Source organism: Cynocephalus volans, chromosome 3 (genome assembly GCF_027409185.1).
Source record: "Cynocephalus volans isolate mCynVol1 chromosome 3, mCynVol1.pri, whole genome shotgun sequence".
In the NCBI taxonomy this organism is placed as follows: Eukaryota; Metazoa; Chordata; class Mammalia; order Dermoptera; family Cynocephalidae; genus Cynocephalus; species Cynocephalus volans.
The window spans coordinates 160,117,239-160,137,115 of record NC_084462.1 but is presented as its reverse complement, the minus strand read 5'-3'; the positions used below and the strand labels follow the sequence as shown (position 1 = coordinate 160,137,115).

Below are 19,877 nucleotides of genomic sequence, written 5' to 3'. Positions count from 1 at the left end.
CACAATGGTAACTCCTATAATGGTTGTCATCTTGTTTTCTTGGTGGTATTGTTCTGGCAATGCTTACAAATAAAAAGAGGGTCAGAGAAAATTGAAGTGCAAGGATGAGTTACACTGGCTTAAAACGATGGATTGCCTCCATTCTAGTTGCCATATTTCACTCCATAAAATGGTCTTTGCTTGTTCAAGACTTGATCCAAGCATCAAGAAAAGCAAGACTTGTTTCCTGGGTTATAAGATTAAGCTGCTTCTCCACTCCTGATTAGCACTCCTGAAAATCCCGGAGCGATCTGACTCATCCCTTACTGGGAACAAGACACTGGTGGAGTGAGACATGGAAGGAGATTGTGTATGTTTCAATTTTCCATCATGCCCTCAAAGTATTTGGATTTTTGCTTGTTTGTTTGTTTCATGGTTTATTCCTGGTAGATCTGCTTTTTTCTGTTTCTAAGCCCACCCCTGGCCCTCTGGACCTTGGGTTAGGTGGTTAGTAACAGAGCTGGCAGTCACTAGAGGAACAGGGGAAGACTCTCTGTCTGCTGCCATCCCTTTCTCTGATTGATTTATCTCTCTCAGCTAAACAGGAATTAGTGTGTAAGTGAGAAACAGACATCACTACCCTTTCCCTGAGGAGAATGTGAAGGACTGACTCGAGAAAGTTACCCTTTTTATCATTTGCCCAAGATTTCTCAAAATCAATGCCAGATTTCCTTATTCTTCTTATTGTCACTTTTTATGATCAATCAAGTTTTTATAACAAGTATATATATATGTGTGTGTGTGTGTACACATATCTCAATCTGAAAATTGTTCTATCATCAATAACGCAAAATTGATTTTTAACACCAGTAAAGGATTTGTAGCAGGTTAATTTTTGTTTTGTTTTAGGTGCCCATCCTCTTGGAAGTCATTAATTATTACCTCATTTGGACATCAAGCTCACATACTGGCTTAAATTAAATCTGCACATCTCCAGTCAGTGTTACACAAAGACTAATTAATTAAGCCTCAGAACACCCTTGGGGAATAAGCAGTATTATTTCTCCTCTCCTCAGATGGGAAATCTGAGATATAAAGAGGTTAAGTGGATTGTCTAAGGTCAGAAAGTCAGTCAATAGTAGACAGAGCCAGAAAACGAACTTGGGAATACTGTGACCTAGTTCTCTTCCCCAATGACAGAAATAACTCCAAAGAGGCATTCCAAGTACTTTCTAATGCATCTGTCTAATCACCTTCTATCTTTACCCTTTATGCTCATAGTTTCTACAAGGCCTTTTATTATATATTTTCTATTTCTTTTGAAGGGAAAGTTAGCTAGGCAGAGGAAGAGGTAAAACACTATAAAGAATAGATGTTACTCACCCAAATTACAAAAAGAAAATAATTTCAGTGAAAATAATGTAGAAGAGAACCTTACAGTTTGCAAATAGTTCTTTTCAATGTTATATGCATACATAAACAAACACTTGTATATATATATATATATATACACATGTATATATATATATGTTAGATTAAGAAACTAGGATGCCTCCCCATCCCACCTCAACCACCCCTACCCCTCGTTCCAACTTGTATATTTGAAAACACCTTTTTATATGGAAGCCAACTGATAACGATGCTGTCTTAAGGAAAACTAAAAGCCTGTGAATAACTTTAAAATGGCTTATACAAATGAAAATGCCTGGCATGCTCTTAAACTTAGACTTCAAAAGGCAATGGAATAAAATAAAATATTATTAACATAAAATTGAAAGAAACAAAAAAGTTCTCTCAGGCACATGGGACTCAGACATGCATCTAGTTTTCATTTCCTTTTTAAAAGTGAGGCAATCATTGTCTTTAATGTTAAAGGGACTTTATGAGCTGGTGATTACTAAACAAAATTATTTGCTTTTTAGAGTTATTCTTAATTTATTTTTAATTAGACCACATACGTTAAAAACAGGGCAAACAGTTAAGACTCTGTGAGGATTTTCCGTGTTTAAAAGATGTCTTCATCCAACTTAAAACCGTAGTAGAAATCTTTTGTTTTTTAAGTGGTATATTAAGTAATATACCCAATTATTCCTTATATATAACTCAGTCAAAATCTCTACAAATTTTAAGAGTTCACTTAAGTACTGGAGACATGAGAAGGTTATACCGGCTCGGGGGAAAAAAAAAAAAGTTTCTTCAAGACAGAATTGTCTTCACTGAAAGACATAGTTTATTTTGTAACAAACAGAAGTCACACAGAAAATTCTAACATCAGTTAGAACCGCTGCCCTCGTTTATTAACACAGTGGTTGTTTTCTCCAGCAAATCAGAAACTGCTATTTTGCCTTTTATGAGCCTCTTCCTTTCATTCATTGTCTTAACCACTTACACTTTTGTTGCGTAAAACATCAAATACACCAGGGTATCACACAACCAAAGCGTAAAAGAAGTTTTTGTTTTTGTTTTGTTTTAGTTTCAGTCAGCAACTAGGACAGAATTTCTTATAAAATACTTTTGCCTCTGTAGTTTTGAACTGGAAGGCAAAATTCATCCTTGTCATTCTTTTCTTTGTTTAAAAACAAATGTGAAAAACACTGCTCCCCTTATAACATGTGTTGTAAGCAGTTTGAGTGACAAGAGTCAATCTATACATCTTTTTTGTTTACCATGCTACAGAAAGTAAAGCCCAAACAGCCTCAAGATGTAAGTTTAGAAAGTGCTTTTGAAACTTTTTTAGAGAGCTTTGGTGTAAGAGGTAATTTAAAACAAATTAACAAATAAGGTCATGCAGTGGTTAAATTGCCATGATACGTTTCTTTTTTTAGAGGTTCCTGGAATTTCTTGTTTGTGGTTGTCACGCTGATAGCGGGCTTGATGTTAGTCCCTTTAACTGTATTTTAATGGCAATGTATTATAGCATGATTTATCAACATATGGCAGGTGGAAGCTGACAGAAATTATAATGAAAATTAAAACAGTCATTTATGCAGCAGGCGATTATCATTTAAGGAACATTTATTTGCAGGCTTTAAAAATGAGGGTTTAGAATCAAATGGTTTTAAAATGAAAGTTTTAATGACGGTTACCTTTTTCCTGCAGCCACTCCTCTACGGGCCGGTTATATTTGAAGGGGATTTTCTGTTTTACCATTTGGAAGCGTTCATTATCAGTGTTGCCTTTAAAGTTTAAAAAACAGCTTAAAGAACAATCTGAAAAGTCAGTAAGTCATTCAAAAACATCCTAGGTGTTTGGTTTGTTTTATGAAGTGTTTAGAGATAGATATCAATTTATCTTTAGTAGAGGTGAAGCTGAAGTCCCTCTGCCCTTGGCTGACAGGTCAGAGGTCAGGTTAGTCTTAGCTATGCAGTACTCCATCATGTGTTGGAAATGTGGCACGGGATGAGGATCAATAAGAGGTCTGGCCACTTAGAGAAATGGGTTTACCTTCACTTTCCCTCATCTCATCCCAACTACACTCTCATTGGGCTACTGAGGCCCAAGGATTTCCTTGACCTGTGAGTAATTCACCTGCGGGATCCCTTTCACAATGGGATAAGGACCCTAAGCTCCTCAGTCATGCACACCCCACTATTACTCTCCTGTGACCTCATCAGAAGCATGGGGCCATGTCCTTCCTTATTCTCCTCTCAAGTGTGTCCAACTGCTCTATCTTCCAGCAGAGGGAAGCCATAGAAGACAACTGAAGCTTTGATGGCCAAGGAAGACTTCTTATTCCGTTAAAGGAGGCCCTGGCATCTTATATCCTATGTTAAATAGGTAGAGTCGTACAGAGGAATTTTTATATCTCTATCTCTTTTTCCAAATTTGTCCCACCTGTTAATAAAGAGGGAAACCCAAAGTAAATATCTCGAAATAAAGGGAGTTATACATATTGTGATGTAGCATTTGTAGATGTTGGAGCACCTACATTTTACTACTAATAGATGCTGACATTGTCTGTTTACCTAGTCTCTCTTTCTCTCTTACCTTCTGTATTGGATTGGATTATGTCTCCCCAAAACTCGCTGAAGCTTGAATTGTGTCCCCCAAGTTTTATGTATTAGAGACTTGGCCCCTGCTGTGACTGTTAAGAAGGTAGGAAATCCTACTATGGAAATTGAAAGGTGGAGCCTTGAAGAGGTGATTAAATTATAGGACCACGCTGTACTGAATGAATTAAAAATGGTGGTCAGGGGCATGGTTCTGAGGGCTTTAAAAGAGGAGAGAGGAACGTCTGTCTTGCTCTCTTGCTCTCTCTGCATTCTCTCTGTCTCTCTGCTTCTATCATCTTACAATGTGAGACTCCTGGGTCACTGTCGCCAACACCGGATGGAGTTTAGACTTCCTAACGTTGGAAACTGTAAGCAATAAATTTTGTTTTTCTTTATAAATCAACCCGTTTCACATATTTTGTTATAAGCAACAGAAACGGACTAATATCTTCCTGTGAGAGTCCTTCCTGAACAGGCATCCATTCATAAAGCCTGTTAGGGATACTTCTTCCAAGCATGCAGTATCTAATTATTTTCAAGGCTCAAACATAATGCTTTTAACTGCTAGCATGCCCCTCTTTTCCTTTCGTAACTGTTAATACCACTCCTGGATGGTTTCTTTAATTAGGACAGACTTGGAGAGTGATGTTGTGGAGATACTCCCCTAACGAATATGCTTCAAATAACAAAATAATAAAACCATGCTTTGGGAGCTGTTCTATTTCATCAGCCAGCCTTACAATGATCTAGCAAAAACTAGTGGATTGCAATTTGTTACTTTTAATTCATAAGCCTATATTGTAACTTAGGGAGCTTCTTACCAATAACAAAAATAAAATAAAAATCTTGAAACAAACAGGTGGCTTGGAAACAATTTACAAAGAAGTCTAAAAGCCAGAAAGAGTGTTAGGATCATCAGATCGAGCAAATAGGGACATGCCACAGCATTTCAAGCATAGGGCCATCTCTACACAGGAGTTATTATTTGGCTAAGATTCCACATGTGACTAAACTGGTTTCTCCCTTCTGTGGGAAGAAGGGATGAAGGACAGGATGAGAAAAGATAGCTATACTGGGGGATGTTTGGAAGATTCCCCCTTCACTTCTCCTATGAAAAAATTATTCTAAGAATTCTAACAAATTATCCTTACTACCCAATAATTTTTTTTAAATCAAAATAAAATAAAATTACATTTAAATTTAAAAAGCCTCATGAAAGAGGCAACTCTGGATCTCCTTCCAGCCTACATCATGGGATCCTATCTATCTGGCCAGCTAAGGCATAACATATTAACATATCAAAGGATAAAATGCAATGAATAGAAAGAATAATTAATAGTTTAACATTACAGTGGATAATTTAAGGTTTTTCTGAAAGTATCATTTCTCACAGGAAAAAAAGGGGGGAGAGGCAAGCAAGGAGGGAAAACAGAAAGACAACTTAACTTCTTGGTGCTTCGATAAGCCCTTGTGAAAGACACGTTAACATAGCTACAGATTAGAGATCATGATAATAGTCCTCTCTGGTAGATATTGGTACTCAGAATTCTATTCATCTAAAATAAAGTTGGGTAAATATTCAGATGTTTTCATAGAAAAAGAGCAGGCACTTTTTTGAAAAGAACCTGCCTCTATAACTCTTAATCCTACCCTACAGGTGTCAGAAATCATAAGGGATGTCATGCACCCTCTGAAGCATATGCATTGGGGGCATATCTCCACAACAGAATATCACACTGAGAAATGGCAATTAGATTGTGCCAGACTCACCTTGAGTATATTCTATTACCATGAGTTTTCTGTGTCTGTCATTGTTGGCTGCAACGTTAAATATAGTCATGACTTTCATTCTACTCACTGTGGAATAGATCAGTGAGGTTGATTAGCAAATATAAAGCTAAATATTCTTCGTAACATGCAGGGAAAAATCAGAAGTAACCAAATTTCCAAATTATTAGAGTTCTATATGCACCAAATTAATTGATGAAGAAGCTGTATTGATTTACTTTTTCCAAATACGTACGGCTCTTGGCTTTCCTATGCGTGCTTGCCACCCACTCTCCTTGAAACATAAAGCATCATAGAAAATGTTTTGGAACATGATACAGGCTAGACAAGGAAGTAACTACGTTGGAAAACCAATATGGTGTGAAGACAGCATAGCTAGGATTCAACCTTAGACCTTTCTGAAAGCGAAAGAGGGAGAGTCATTCTTCTCCACCTCAGCTTTAAAGACATTTAGAAAAAAGTTTTAAGTTATCCACACCAGATTGATAGTATCTGGCACTAAGGATAGCGATCTTGCACGCTGTTAAAAGTTGTGAAAAATGGAAAGTCATTTGGAAAACCAAATTGGTTTAAATTGCCACATTAACATTGATCTTAGTCTCTATTCATGTTCTTGTTGGTTTTTATTTTACTTTATCTCAACCATTAGTAAGAACTGTTTTAGAAACATGTGCATGAGAATAAGTTCATTTGCCCCGAGCCCCAATTGCTAGACTGATTAAAGAGCAAACAATCTTCTAAATAGAAGAATTTACACGCAGGACTGCTCTGAAAGCTGAACAAACCTCATCAAATTCATATACGTTCTGATTAAATCCTTAATGACATTCAATTGTACGTTTCATGTAGCAACCAGGATGAAAAGTTAAGCAAAGAACGAAATCAATTCTTCAAAAGAAAGTGATGTTATATTCAAGAAAGAATGACCTTACGAATGGTAACGTCATGATGTCATTAAAAGGAAGCATCTGTGTATTACTAATTAGACAAAAAATATAATGACTGCAATTCTAATCACACTGAGAAATCTATAAATTGCACAAAGATCTAACCTGAAATAAACAGTTCTTAAATTACTTACATGAGTCTGGCACTCACCTAACATGGGAGTGGATTTCAGAAAAAAAAATATTAGTCACATTTTATTCTACTTAAAATAGATGGGTGTGTGTGTTTATTCCCATCTATTTTTGATAAGGAGTTGAGAGTTTTATATAATTTCCCTCCTACGGTCATTTTCATTTGAACTATTGGCTCTACTATTAAGTATTTTAACTTCTGGAGACATGTACAATATACAAACGCACTGTTGAGTTATTATATCGTGAAGAGCAGAATACTTTGAGGTGAAATTATTAAGACCCAACTGGTTCAGACACACAGCTCCAACCTTTATGCAGAACTATCTCACATTTTCTACATTTGGGTGAATCCACCTAGGCTAAAAGGAAAAGGGAACAGAGGAGGATAAAACAAGGGAAGCAAATTGACCCTTGAATAGGTCCCCAACATACACCAGTCCCTTTTTAAGGTAAAGGCTTGAAACTTGTTAACAGTCCCAAAGGAGGAAAAATGTTTTCAAGTGCAGAACTGAAAGAGATAACTCTTAGATAGTGCAGAAAATAACTTTTATAACACTATTCTTACACTTTTATTGGGCCAAACATAGGTCCTACTCATTAGTACTCACACTAATTTTCTTAAAGCCATCATTAGTACAGCATAGGTGTTAAGACCGTGGGATTTGGAAATAAATCTGGTTTTGAGTTCCAGTTTTACCATTTATTAGCTGTGTGACCTTGGGCATGTCACTTAGCCTCACTTTCCCCATTCCCCAATTTACTATAGGACTTGGTATAGTACAATAGCATATATGGAACTCGGGATGTAAAAAATATTCAATTTATTTAAACCATCATTATTAATATAATTTAACTCTTTCCCAGTGATCAAAATGAGGCAAATAGCTCCATAGTTTGCCTCCATGAACTATTAACCTTATCAGGCTTTCAGTCAAAAGATGACCACATCACATTTGGTCCCACAAAGTTGTCTTGCAAAGATCTACGGGCTGTAGAAAATGAAACCTCCTAATTACCCTCTAAATCTCCTAGTTGTTGCTTTTTATATTTATGTATCTTCTAAAATATACTCAGCTAATTCCGTTTCTAAAACAAAGCGGGTTTCTAAAACTACTGAAAGTAAAAGAGCAATTCAGGAATTGACAAATGTGATTTCTTGGTCCAGCCACAGATAATGATGATATACTGCTTCTAAGTTGAAGAACAGTGGCTTAAAGGTTCTGGCAATTTGCAACAGGCTGGCAGAAAATGCTTTCTTGCAGGTAGACTATTAATACCATCTGAAATGTTGTCAAGCACGTGGACATGCTAATAGGAATACCATAACAACATTCATCTGTACAAAATTAATGCCAGAAGTATTTTTGCATTTTGTTTTGAGCCCTGGAATAAAAAAGGAAAAATTTTCTTTACTACTTTGCTGACGCTAAAAAATGAGACTGTGGATCTAATGAATAGTCAAAGAATGAATACAATGTACTACAGTCAGAGGCAAAAGAAAATCAATGTGGTACTACTACTGCCCTCAAGTAATAGGTGGTTCGGGGTTCTTGCCATATCTCTGTCCCCCCAAAATACTTTCTGAGTTTTAAAGCAAATATATAACACTAAAGAAAAAGGAACTTGGGAAACTCTCTGAGCTTGGCTCTGGCCATGTTGCTGGCGCTTGCCCAGATCAACTCTTTGAGTCAGAGAGGGAGGTGTTGTGTTACTCAAAGGGCATCTGGAATGTTCGGCCACTTGTAAGTGATGAATGGATCTCAACAAAGAACTAATATCTTGTATGTGTAAAGTGCCTTTCAACCAAGGAGCTCAGAATGCAATTATAAGCATCATCTCATTAATCCTCACAACAGACCTTTGGGTCTGAAGAAAAAAAGAACTATTTATATGTTGTGAGCCTTGATCCTTGAGTGTGCCAAAGTAAAGAAATTAATCTCTTGGAGCAGAAAACTGATCAGCTGGGTGACGTGAATTAATAGACCCAGAGCACAAGGGCATTATTAAGTAAGGGAGCTTTTCCAGACTCACTTAAGTTGTTCCTTGAGCCAGAGAAAACCACGTTTCCTAAGTGATGAGATGTTTGCCCCTGAAAAGCGGCCGTGGATCACCCAGGCATACCATGACTTGGCTGATAAAGATCACTTTTAATGTTTTCTGGATATGTTCCAAAATGGAAAATATACAGGGACAGACATGTTATCATTTCCCTCCTATAACCAGGACATAGTATCAATTCACCATCTCTAGGCTACACGGGTTGAGCTGTTAAAGCAAAAATAGCTCCAACATGAGTGAACAGAGCATTGGTTGTGGAGTCAGACCAACTTTGAGTCCAATCCTTTCTCAGATGTTTACCAGTTTTGTGAACTTGGGCAATTTACTTAATCTAGATGAATTTGTTCAAATAAAAGAAAGATAATGATATCTATATTTCAAGGTTTTATACAAATTCAATGTAATTATTCATGCAGGATTTAGCTCTAGGAAGTCAGAGAGGCTGGGAATGGAGAGAGTCCGTGATTTATTTTAATTCTTAGGATCATTCTCTAACACAACGTAAGGCTTCAAAATGAAAGTAAACAGGGTTAGGGAGGTTTTTTGGGGGAGGGTGTGGGGGTGTGGGGGGAAAGAGAATCTCATGCTGGAGAGCCTCTCCCAAACTGTTCTGGTTTTGATATTTCCACTGAGTTCTGATTTCTGCCTATGTTCTCTCATTGATGTGCCTATATACATTCACTCCTCACATCTAAGAATCTTATAGCCAGAGGATGGGAACAGATCCATGCTAGAGATGTAACCCTGGTGCTGTGTCCACCTATCCAAGTGGCCATGTTTCCATTTATTGACCTTTGTTGCTAGCTGAATTCACATGTTTTGTGTGTATACATGTTAACATTGAACTTTTCTTTCATATCCTAAACATAAACCAAAGAGTCATTTCTGTTGAAGTGTCATTATACTAAAGATGGTTTACCTTGATGCAATAATTAGAACATATATCGCCAATCCTTATCCTTTCTCTGCATTTTGAGGTCATTCTTAACTCTCTTCCTTCCTGACGCTTGTTTCTCCTGACGTTTCTCCTCACTTCTCATCCATCAGGGATACTTTCAATCCCAGATAGATTAATAAAACCAGTCCCAGGTGATTGCAACATCTTTATTTGCTACAATAGTTTAAGAGAATGTTTTCAAAAAATTTCGAATGGAACTTTCTTCAGCACACTGTTTTACAAGTCTACCTAACACCAATTCTTATTTAAGTGTCACTCTCAAAAATGACATGCTATAAATTAAAAAAACATAAACTGACTATGAAATTTGCTTTTCTTCTTCAAATGTCGCTTTTTTCCTTCTATAATTATTCCGAAATATGCACTGAAGCTAGACGAGTTGATTTCAATGCCTGGATGTTTCCTGGTAAACATGCTTAGCATTATTTATGTCTTGGTGTTTCTTTAAGCTTTAGTTTTTTTCACATATAAAATGGGGATTATCACAATAACTGGAACATGGGATTGTTGCAAGAATTAACTAAGAAAAAATATATATAATATTTAGCAAAGCATGTGGCATGTAATAAGTCCTCCATATATGATTTATTCCTGTGGTGATTATTATAACAAGTACGTGATTCAGAAGAGTTAAACAAAAAAGAAGGCAAACTCAGCAAGAATGACTTCCCTACACAAATTTTAATGCCAAATATTTTTTCAAATTTTCTTTTCAAAATAAAGCTTTAATGTTCATTCTTCAGTCTTTTGACATATGATCCTTTCAAGATTCCCCCTGATGCTTTTCCTCTTATCACTTCTTTCCTCCTTGTTGCAAAAGCCACAGTGTTATTTTGGGGCTCACTGTTCCCCTGATGCGTGCATTCCTGTGAGTCCACCCTTTGTGTGATCTCTCTGTTTAGTATTGTTGGTTCCTTTCATTTTTCTCTATCCACCTGCTCCCTCCCACTCATCATTCCTGTCTCCTTTCATTCCTCTCATGTTTGATTTTCATTTCTAAGCAGAGAACATCACACTCAATGTTTTTAAAGCCAGAATGTTAGAATATTCAATTTTAAAAATCTGTTAATTCAAACATGCTTGTGGCATGTCCCCACACAGCACAAAGGACAGGTAGGAGGTTGGGGAGGACAATTTCACTGGGCAACACATAGGAATATTTCCATCCTCATGAATAGAAATGCCACACCGATATTAACAGCTCTGATGCCATAAAAAACTTATCCCATAGCAGTCCTTCTATTTAAATTTTGCGGAATTTCTGGTGTTTATACATTATAGGTCTTTTGGACCAACTTTGAATCCCATGCCTATAAATGAATATAGTATTCCCAAGGAATTGAAAAATAACAATCACTGTTCTGTACACCACCCTCCCATGGCCTAGTTAGTATACTGGTTTGCAACAGTTATCTTAACAGCCACATCACAGCACAGCCACATATGAGGCTTGTTTCCAGCTAAAACCCAAGACAGTTTCCAGTTGAATTGCTTCCTCAAAAGACTGGGCCATCTTACACTCATGCAATATAGTTTTTGAACTTCGAAGACAGACTTTAATTATATCCCATTAAATTTATTCTTTTTTTGTTACATAACAGCATTCAAACCTAACAAGAAAATGTTTCCCTCTAGGATTTTTTGTTTCTGGTAGGAGATACCTCTCTTAGCTTTCGTGTCATCTGAAAATTTAATTAGCATATCTTCTGTGCATTCATTGTAGTCCTTAAAATTCTTAGAGAATAGGAGGATTATGGTGTGGCTTTAAAATGTCTACAAATTCTTTGAAACTGCTCTCTATAAGAAGTGGAGCTTGATTTTTCAGTCTTTAGTGTGGGCTGGATTTAGTGATTTGATTCTAAAGAATAGGATATGGCAGAAGTGACAGTGTCTGTATTTAGAGCACAAGTCATTAAAAAAACCACTGAGATTCTCTATTTCTCTCTCTCCTTGTCTTTCTTGAACCACTCACTCTGAGGAAGCTGGTGTCTTGTCATGAGGACACTTGGGATGCCCTATGGAGATGTACACATGACACGGAACTGAGCCAGAGAGCATAACAGCCAAAAAGAAATAGTTGGAGCATGATAGCCAGAGAGGAGGGGAAGCCAGGGAGGCTTCCTGTCTACATCCTTGTGAGTGAGCCGTCACATGGTCACATCTTCCAGGCAGAGCAGAGGTGTGACTGCAGTCCCCATCCTTATCTTGACTGCAATTTATCTGACACCTTGTGCCAGATGCACTTGACTAAGCTTTCACCAAATCCTGATGTATATGCACTGTGAAGTAATAAATGTTATTTTTATTATTTAAGTATGCCCGAAAACTTAGTGGGGTGATTTGTTGCACAGTGATAGAGACAGAATTACAGCTAGAGAGCTTCATCTGATCAAGCACAGGCAGATCTCCTCGAGATTCCTTCCTTTCTCCTAATACTCTTTCAGGGAAATGAAGATGCACCATGTACAATGTTCATAACATTCTTCTCTTTGCTAGTTTGCTAATGCTATCCAAAGGGAATTTACCCTAGTTTGGTAAGACTTGTTTTGACAAGCCCATGGTGGCCCTCAGCCATCATCAGACGTTTTGTTAAATATGGTTAAATGTGTACCAAATTTTCTGCCAAAAAATGAAACACTTGTGAATTTTTATGTATCAGTCCTAAGTTTAAGAGATCAATTTTTTATATAATGTAAAATATAGGACACTTTTCCCAAACTAGTTTTCTATTCTTACTGATTCCTATGAATTATTTCTGAACAAACATTAACAGGGGCTTGGAGTTCAAGTTCTGTAAGCATTTTGGGAGGTTATCCATCTAAGACCCAGAAATTTGAGCTCCTTTGAAGGAGCCTATTACCATTTCTTCACTTTTCTGGGTGAGAGTATTAGATTTTCTTATTTGTTTTGCTTCTATTAGTCTTTACAGACTGAAGGAAATTTTCTTTGCTAGATAATCTGTTGGTGACAGATGAAGATGTGCATGTAGAGAATGGGGGAAATTCAGATAACCACTGAGGTCTCTCTTAAGCAAATGCTTTCTTGTTTTATAATTAAACAAAAAGCAGTTTCTGGGATACAATTCATTGAAACTTACAGTTTATAATTTAAAAGAAGCAGTCCACAATTTTAAGGTTGAGGAGACCACAAAGGTCACCTTAGAAATATATTTTCCTATTTTGATGTTTCTCAAACTTCTGCTTAGAACATCACCGAAAATAGGACTCCTAGCACAGACAAGCAGCAGAGTGCAGATCTTAAAGACAAAGCTCTCCCCACAAAGGTACTAACTAAAGAATTGTCTATATTCCTATTTCTTTGGTTGCATGGCATTTCTAATACTTTTCAAAATATAAACCAGTTGGCAGCCACACATCATTTAGTGTAAGAGTCAAAGTCCAGATATACACTACTGCAATGTGGTACAGAATCAAAATTTTCCCAGAGAAGAAATAACCTCAGGGAGTGCAGTAGTTGCAGTGTGTCTTGAATTCATACAATGCCTCGTTAACTCTACTTGGCAAATTAATTCAGATTGATTTGTTTGTGAGAACTGCAACATGGACTCAAATCTGGCTACAAACAAAGGATAATGATAAACAACAATGTATGGAGCTCAGAAAAATGTCTAGAGAAAAGTATGGATCAGCATGGAGGCTGTTTTTATAATATAACTGTTATTGCTAGGAGAAGAAGAAAAAAAGAAGAACATACCCTATGCAAATATAACATACTTTATAAATAACACTGATATATTATAAATACCCTCTAAAAAAGTATTTGAAAACATCCAGAGGGAATGTAAAAGAGAATAAAAATGTTTTAAATGGGCATTTAATTTTCAAAAAGAAATTAATTTGATTGCAGGTAAAATGATCAGACATACTGAGAAAAAAAAAAGAGAAAGGGGGAAAGAAAAAAAAAGTAAGCTTATGGTATAGAAAGAAGAGATGAGATTAATTTCAAAATGTCATGTCCTAAAGAAAACACAAGACAATTCCTCAGTGAAAGTCACTAATTTCCAACTTCCGTTTAAGACCTGTATTTAGGGTTGAGAAGGAGAAAGTTTAAGAGCAAAATACAATATTTGAAACAAGAGCCTTTTTTCTCTTCCCATTTTTTAAATTGAAAAATATTGACAATCTCGTTCCAATATCCATGCCCCTTTTGCAATCGGACTTCGTCACTCTTCCCATCAGGGGCCGAGTCCATTTTTCCACCCGTGATTCGGGGTTGGCTGTGGGGCTTTGGCATATGGCATATCAGCACATGAGACATGAGCAGAGGCTTAAACGGGACTTGCATATTGGTGTTTGCCATCTTGTGCTGCCAGAACCTGAGGTTGTCATTTGAAGAAGTCCAGACTAGGCTCTTCCACGAGAAGAGAATCTCAGCCATCCAAACCTACCGAGCCAACTCAGCTGAACGAATGCGACCAGGATCATTAAGCTCCATCCAAGCCAGACCAGAATAGAAAAAAACATCCACGTGAGCCACAGAAGCATGAACCAATAAATAACAATGTTTTGGAGCAGCTTGCTATGCAGCAAACACTAAGTGGTACAGCCAGGACATCAGGAAATCGAGGAAGAACAGGGAAGTCGAGAGTAGGTAAGAGAAGCACCCTCTCTTACGAGGGTTTCCATCAAGGCCAACAGGAGGAAAGTTTGATTCTGCCCAGGAGTTAAAGGAGCTTGTGTGGCAAAAGCCTTGGGCATCCTGGGGTGGACAGGGGGATCTGAGCCCCTGTTAGCTATCCTTAGCCCTATTCCTCCTTCTAAGGAGGGAAATATCAAGTCCAAGGAAAGCGATGCAATAATGCAGCTCCGAGAGAAGAGAGGGTAAGGGAGCTGGGATGGGGCAGGAAGACTGGAGAATGACTGACACTTCTCTGACCCCTGTTTCTAGACTTAGACTAGGGGAAGGGGAGGGAGAGTTGCTCTAAACGTAACAAGGAGTAGAGCTAACAAGGTGATGGGGAGCTACCCACCCAACCTCCTTCCATCACTATTTGAATGAGGGGTAAACTGAAGACCAGTAAGAAGAGCAAGATGAATTCTGAGTTTACTAGTAAGACTTTTGGCCCTGTGACCCCCACCCCGTGAATGGATTTCTCACTCCGTAAATGATTCATGAGGAGCCCCGAAGCATTGCTTTCTCTTTTTCTATGCAAACATCGCCTTCACTCCCAACCTTAAGCCTATCCTTCCAAAACCAAACCAAACCAAACCAAACAATTTATGTTTCTGCAGAGTATGAATAATCACTGGTCTTGAACAGCCTTACTCATACTTAGAATAGAAAGGTACTCCCCACCACGCTCCCTTCTAACACAGAACAATGAAAGCAAAACAATGAATTAAAGACCAAAGACCAAAAGTAGACAAAAACTTTCCTACCTTGCAACCTTGGCTTTTAAAAAGCAGGCACTGTCTCTTCAACCTCTTTTAAAGTTTATATATTAGCAAAAGAAGACTTTATAAAATCATTAAGAATTTAGAAATCATTTTCTTTGGACTTAATAGCTGGTATTTGAATGATATTACTTTAGTGTGTGAGTGGCAAATGGACCCTAGAGTAAAGCATCCAAAATAATTAAGATTTAGTGACTAAGGGGTGAAAGAAAGAGTAAGTACAACTAACATTGCTAAATGTTCTGATTGACAACTCAAGTGACACATACTTGTTAATCATCAGAAGTATATGGTATATGTCATGACTCAAATATTAGTATATATTGTAAATGTAATGGCCAGAATAGCAGATTTTTTTAAATTAGGGCCTTTTTTTTTTTTTTTAACACTTTTAAGAAAGTGCCCAATGATTATGTAAAATTATCCACACATTTTAAATATTTGTCTGCCACCCAGACTCTCCACTACCCTGCACTGAATATCAGTTATTGTGGGCATGTTTGGGTTTGTTGTTGTTGTTGTTGTTTTTAATAAATTATAATTCTCTTAGAAGCAGAGTTTTGAAAAATATTTTTAGGGCTGACCCCGTGGCGCACTCGGGAGAGTGTAGCTCTGGGAGTGCAGCAGCGCTCCCGCCGTGGGTTTGGATTCTATATAGAGATGGCCGGTGCGCTCAGCCAGTGAGCGTGGTGCGGCCCGTCGCAAAAAAAAAAAAGAAAAGCAAAAAAAAATATTTTTATACTATCATTCTACTGCCACAGTCCCTTCCCAACACACAATGACACCAAACACTGACATGTCTTAAGTGTTCAAGAATATTCATGAAGTTGACAACTATTACCACCTCAAGAGGCAGGTGTCCTGAATCCAACAAACTTAAATTATTAGCTTTCAAGGTTGATGATTACTAAGGTTCTTATAACCTCTGCAAACCTATACATTTGTGACATATAAATAAAATACTAATGCTTCCGTCTTTTAGAAATTTAACATGACATTAAATATATGATATTAAATCTACCTGAGATTGGCTATCTGAGAAATATTTCTACAAATTATAGGCTATTTTAAATTTAAAGATATTTATTGAAAATTTACTATGTCCTGGGGCAAATGCAATGTTTTTTATATCTACCCATTGACATGTGTGTATGACTGTCTGATGTGTGTCTACGTAATATACGTGTGAGTGTATGATATGTGTATGTATACAGTATAAAAACAGATTTTATAGATATCTCAAACAGAAACATGCTTTTGTATGTTCTCCATGGAACCTTGCACATTTCAACAAGAAATAGCCCTTAGATATCTATAAGAAATAAATATCCATAATTTAAATAAATGATTTAGAATAATTTCAACTGACATCTCTAATAAGAATGGAGTTGAGCGAAAACTTAAAAAAAGAAAAAAAAAAGTACCAAAGAGGGGAAATCAGACAGATCTATTATTCTTTTGGTATAAGAAAGGCAGATTCTATCATCTGTAACATTTCAAATTAGTCTTATAAAATTAGACTAGTCCATATTGTGTAGAAATTTCCAAACCAAGTAGGAAAATGGACTAGGTGACCTAGTATTTTCACCATTCTAATTACTAGGTTCCTTTGAATTTCACTCTTTCAAAAACCTGCTTTTATCTTTGCAATAATGATCCAAGAGATTAAAAGAAGACCTTTGAGTGCCTCGATTTGCCTACTCAAGTCCATGCAGCATCTATTGATGTACCATTGCTGTCTTGTCAAAAAGCACTTACAACATTAGTAAGTGTAAGTATAATTAGGACAAGAAATGAGACAGGTGAAAGGAGAACATACAGTTTTCTTGGTTTTATGTTTTCATTTCTGATTATCAGGATGGTGGGTTATTTAAATCACCTTGGAATCACCAGAGTATTTAGACTTTGAAAAAGGATTGAAATTTCCCATCTAACTAAAGCCCAAGGATGGTGTCCAAGGATGGTGTTTGAATGTGACTCAGAAAAGAGAGACTAGACACAGTGAATAGTGAAAAAAATATGTAGACTTCCTTCTTACCCTGTTGGATTTAAAATTGTTCTGATTAAATAATGGTTTGAGTTCTATTATTCCATCTCTAGCACAGGGATTTATAGAGATGGATGCTTAATAAATACTTTCAGAGAAGAATTTGAGCTGTTTCTGTAAACAAAGGAAAGCAGATCTTAGGGTTGCTAATCTTTGCCTAGAGGTTGGCTGTGTCAATTGGGGGTTCGGGTGGTTCTGCACTTCTAGATTGGCAGTGATGTTTGAAAGTCCACAGTTACTGCTCAGACTCTTGGTCCCTCTAGTCAACGATTTGTTTCTTCTAAGTTGCTGTGGGAGTAAGGGGTTGGAAGAATAGAGTGGGAAGTGGCACAAATTAAGCAATCAAAACTGGAAGAGAGAGGAACAAAGTATGTTGATTGTTCTATTTGACCAGAAAAATTAAAGCAACTATAACCTGGTGGAAAGGTGGAATTATACAATTATGCAGCCACAGAATGAGCTAGATTTACTGCCTAAAAAGTTCAATAATGTTTTGGCCTATGTGTTCATCAGAGACCTCTACAACCACTCTCTCATTTCAACCAGACCACTAGGAAGCTGGGTTTGGAACAACTGTTTCAGATAAATTGCATAACAACTACTGAGAATGGATATAAGACTAGAGAATTGCCCGTAAAGGTCTGGAATCAGGGTTGTTCAGGATTCTCGGTTAATGTGTTGGCATAACACCTTGTTCAGTTCAGCTGACTTATTCCAAGAACAGATCTATTAAGAGTATTTCAAAATTCCCTTTATGGACCTATTTGGAGCTCAGAATTCTCTGAGGTCCTAGTGGAAGAAAGTCACAAAATGAAGTGACGCTATTAGATTTCACTTGGTTTCGCTCCTCTGGGAGATGTCAATTGCTCCCTGACAAAAATATATTCCTTTTTGTGGATTACCTTTATTTTTACCTATTCTGGAGGTCCAGTGCCATGCTTATCCACAGAAAATTCAGTTAAAAATCCAGCTATTCATTCTGAAAGTTTAAAAACATTACAGTTCTATTTCAGTTTGTACTTGACTTATATAAATTCCTATTTTATTGGAAACAGTCAGCACCTCACCAAAGTTTTATGTAGGTTTAAAAATAAAATAATAAGTATTTCTAAATCTTGACTGTCTGAGAAGGTTTCAGATTTATTTTACATTTACATTTTTATTAGATTTATATTTATTTTTCTAAGTTTCATGGATGCCTAAATCTTCTTCTCCCTTTTATCATTTTGTTCATTTACACTGGGAAATCCACTCTTTCAGACCAATAAAGAATCATCTCACCAATGCAAAAATATTTTAATAAAATCAGATTTAACCATTTCAACAAAAAATTTCACAATAAAATTATAAAAATTATTAATAGTAAAACATTTGATATTTCTCTGTTGATATAAAATTAACTTATTTATAGTCAATGCTTATAAAGGATGTTCTTTACCTTAGTTTATATTATTGCATACTCACAGACAATGAAGTCAGAAGTCTTAATAATATCAGCACAGTTGTGCAGATTAACATTTATTAAGCACCTACTATATTTGACTCCTTAAAAAAAAAAGGATTAACAAAACTGTGACCACTTTGCTTGAGCTATAGGGAGCCAACTCTGTTGGTATATGTTTTCTATTCTGGTAGTGAGAACATGATGTTTTGATAAACTTATCTTAATATATATATAAATAATGAAATGATTACTACAGTTAAGCAAAATAACATACCCATCATCTCATATAGTGATCTTTTTATCTTTTCTTTTTTTTTTTGTGGTAAGAGTACTGTCTTGGTAAATTAACACTGTAAAATATTACATTATTAATTATAGTTAGGTTGTATATTACATCTCTCGACTTACTCATTTTTTATAACTGCAACTTATAACAGAAAAAAATGCGGCATGATCTCACTTACATGTGAAATTTTTTAAAAAATTCAAATACATAGGGCTGAGCCCGTGGCGCACTCGGTAGCGTGCTGCGCTAGCAGCGCGGCGACGCTCCCGCCGCGGGTTCGGATCCTATATGGGAATGACTGGTGCACTCCCTGGCTGAGCGCCGGTCACGAAAAAAAAAAATAAATAAATAAATAAATAAAAAATAAAATAAAAAAAATAATAAAAATTCAAATACATAGAAACAGAGTAAAACAGTAGTTACTGGGGTGGGGGGAAATAGGAAGATGTAGGTGAAAATGGTTTTTTAAAAAATTAGTTTAAACACATGCATTCTTGTGCTCACATGCACATCTAGGAGAACTCATAACCTAGTTCTTCCTCCTTTAACAAATAGAGGACCAGGTCTAAAATCTCTAAAACTCAATAGCAGGAAGTAGGCTGAGCCACATCTAAAGATTGTCCATCCTCACAAGAGCAGATCAATGGCCGGAAATGGAGCAGAAGCTCAAACAAGAAGCTCTCATCGGGAGGACAGGGATAACCAATGCTGAGAAAATGAAGGCAATGCTCTTTGGGACTTAGAAGGTGCACATATCAGGCAGCAGGTAGGAGAAAAGATAAATGCTAATTGTCAACTGGCACCTTTATGCAGAAGGGCTATAGAGAAT

At 36.6% G+C, this 19,877-nt stretch overlaps 1 protein-coding gene across 9 annotated transcripts in view; it reads right to left on the bottom strand.

Moving 5' to 3' along the window:
* Nucleotides 1-19,877, bottom strand: part of NRXN3 (neurexin 3) — a 1,519,487-nt gene that overhangs the window by 149,162 nt on the left and 1,350,448 nt on the right. For 5 of the 9 annotated variants that reach the window (XM_063091545.1, XM_063091547.1, XM_063091543.1 and 2 more), the window contains one exon: nt 3,066-3,155. The exons of the other annotated variants lie outside the window; for them this stretch is intronic. In XM_063091545.1, coding sequence (XP_062947615.1) covers nt 3,066-3,155 — 90 coding nt within the window. The remainder of the gene's footprint in view (nt 1-3,065; nt 3,156-19,877) is intronic. 9 annotated transcript variants of the gene reach the window in all.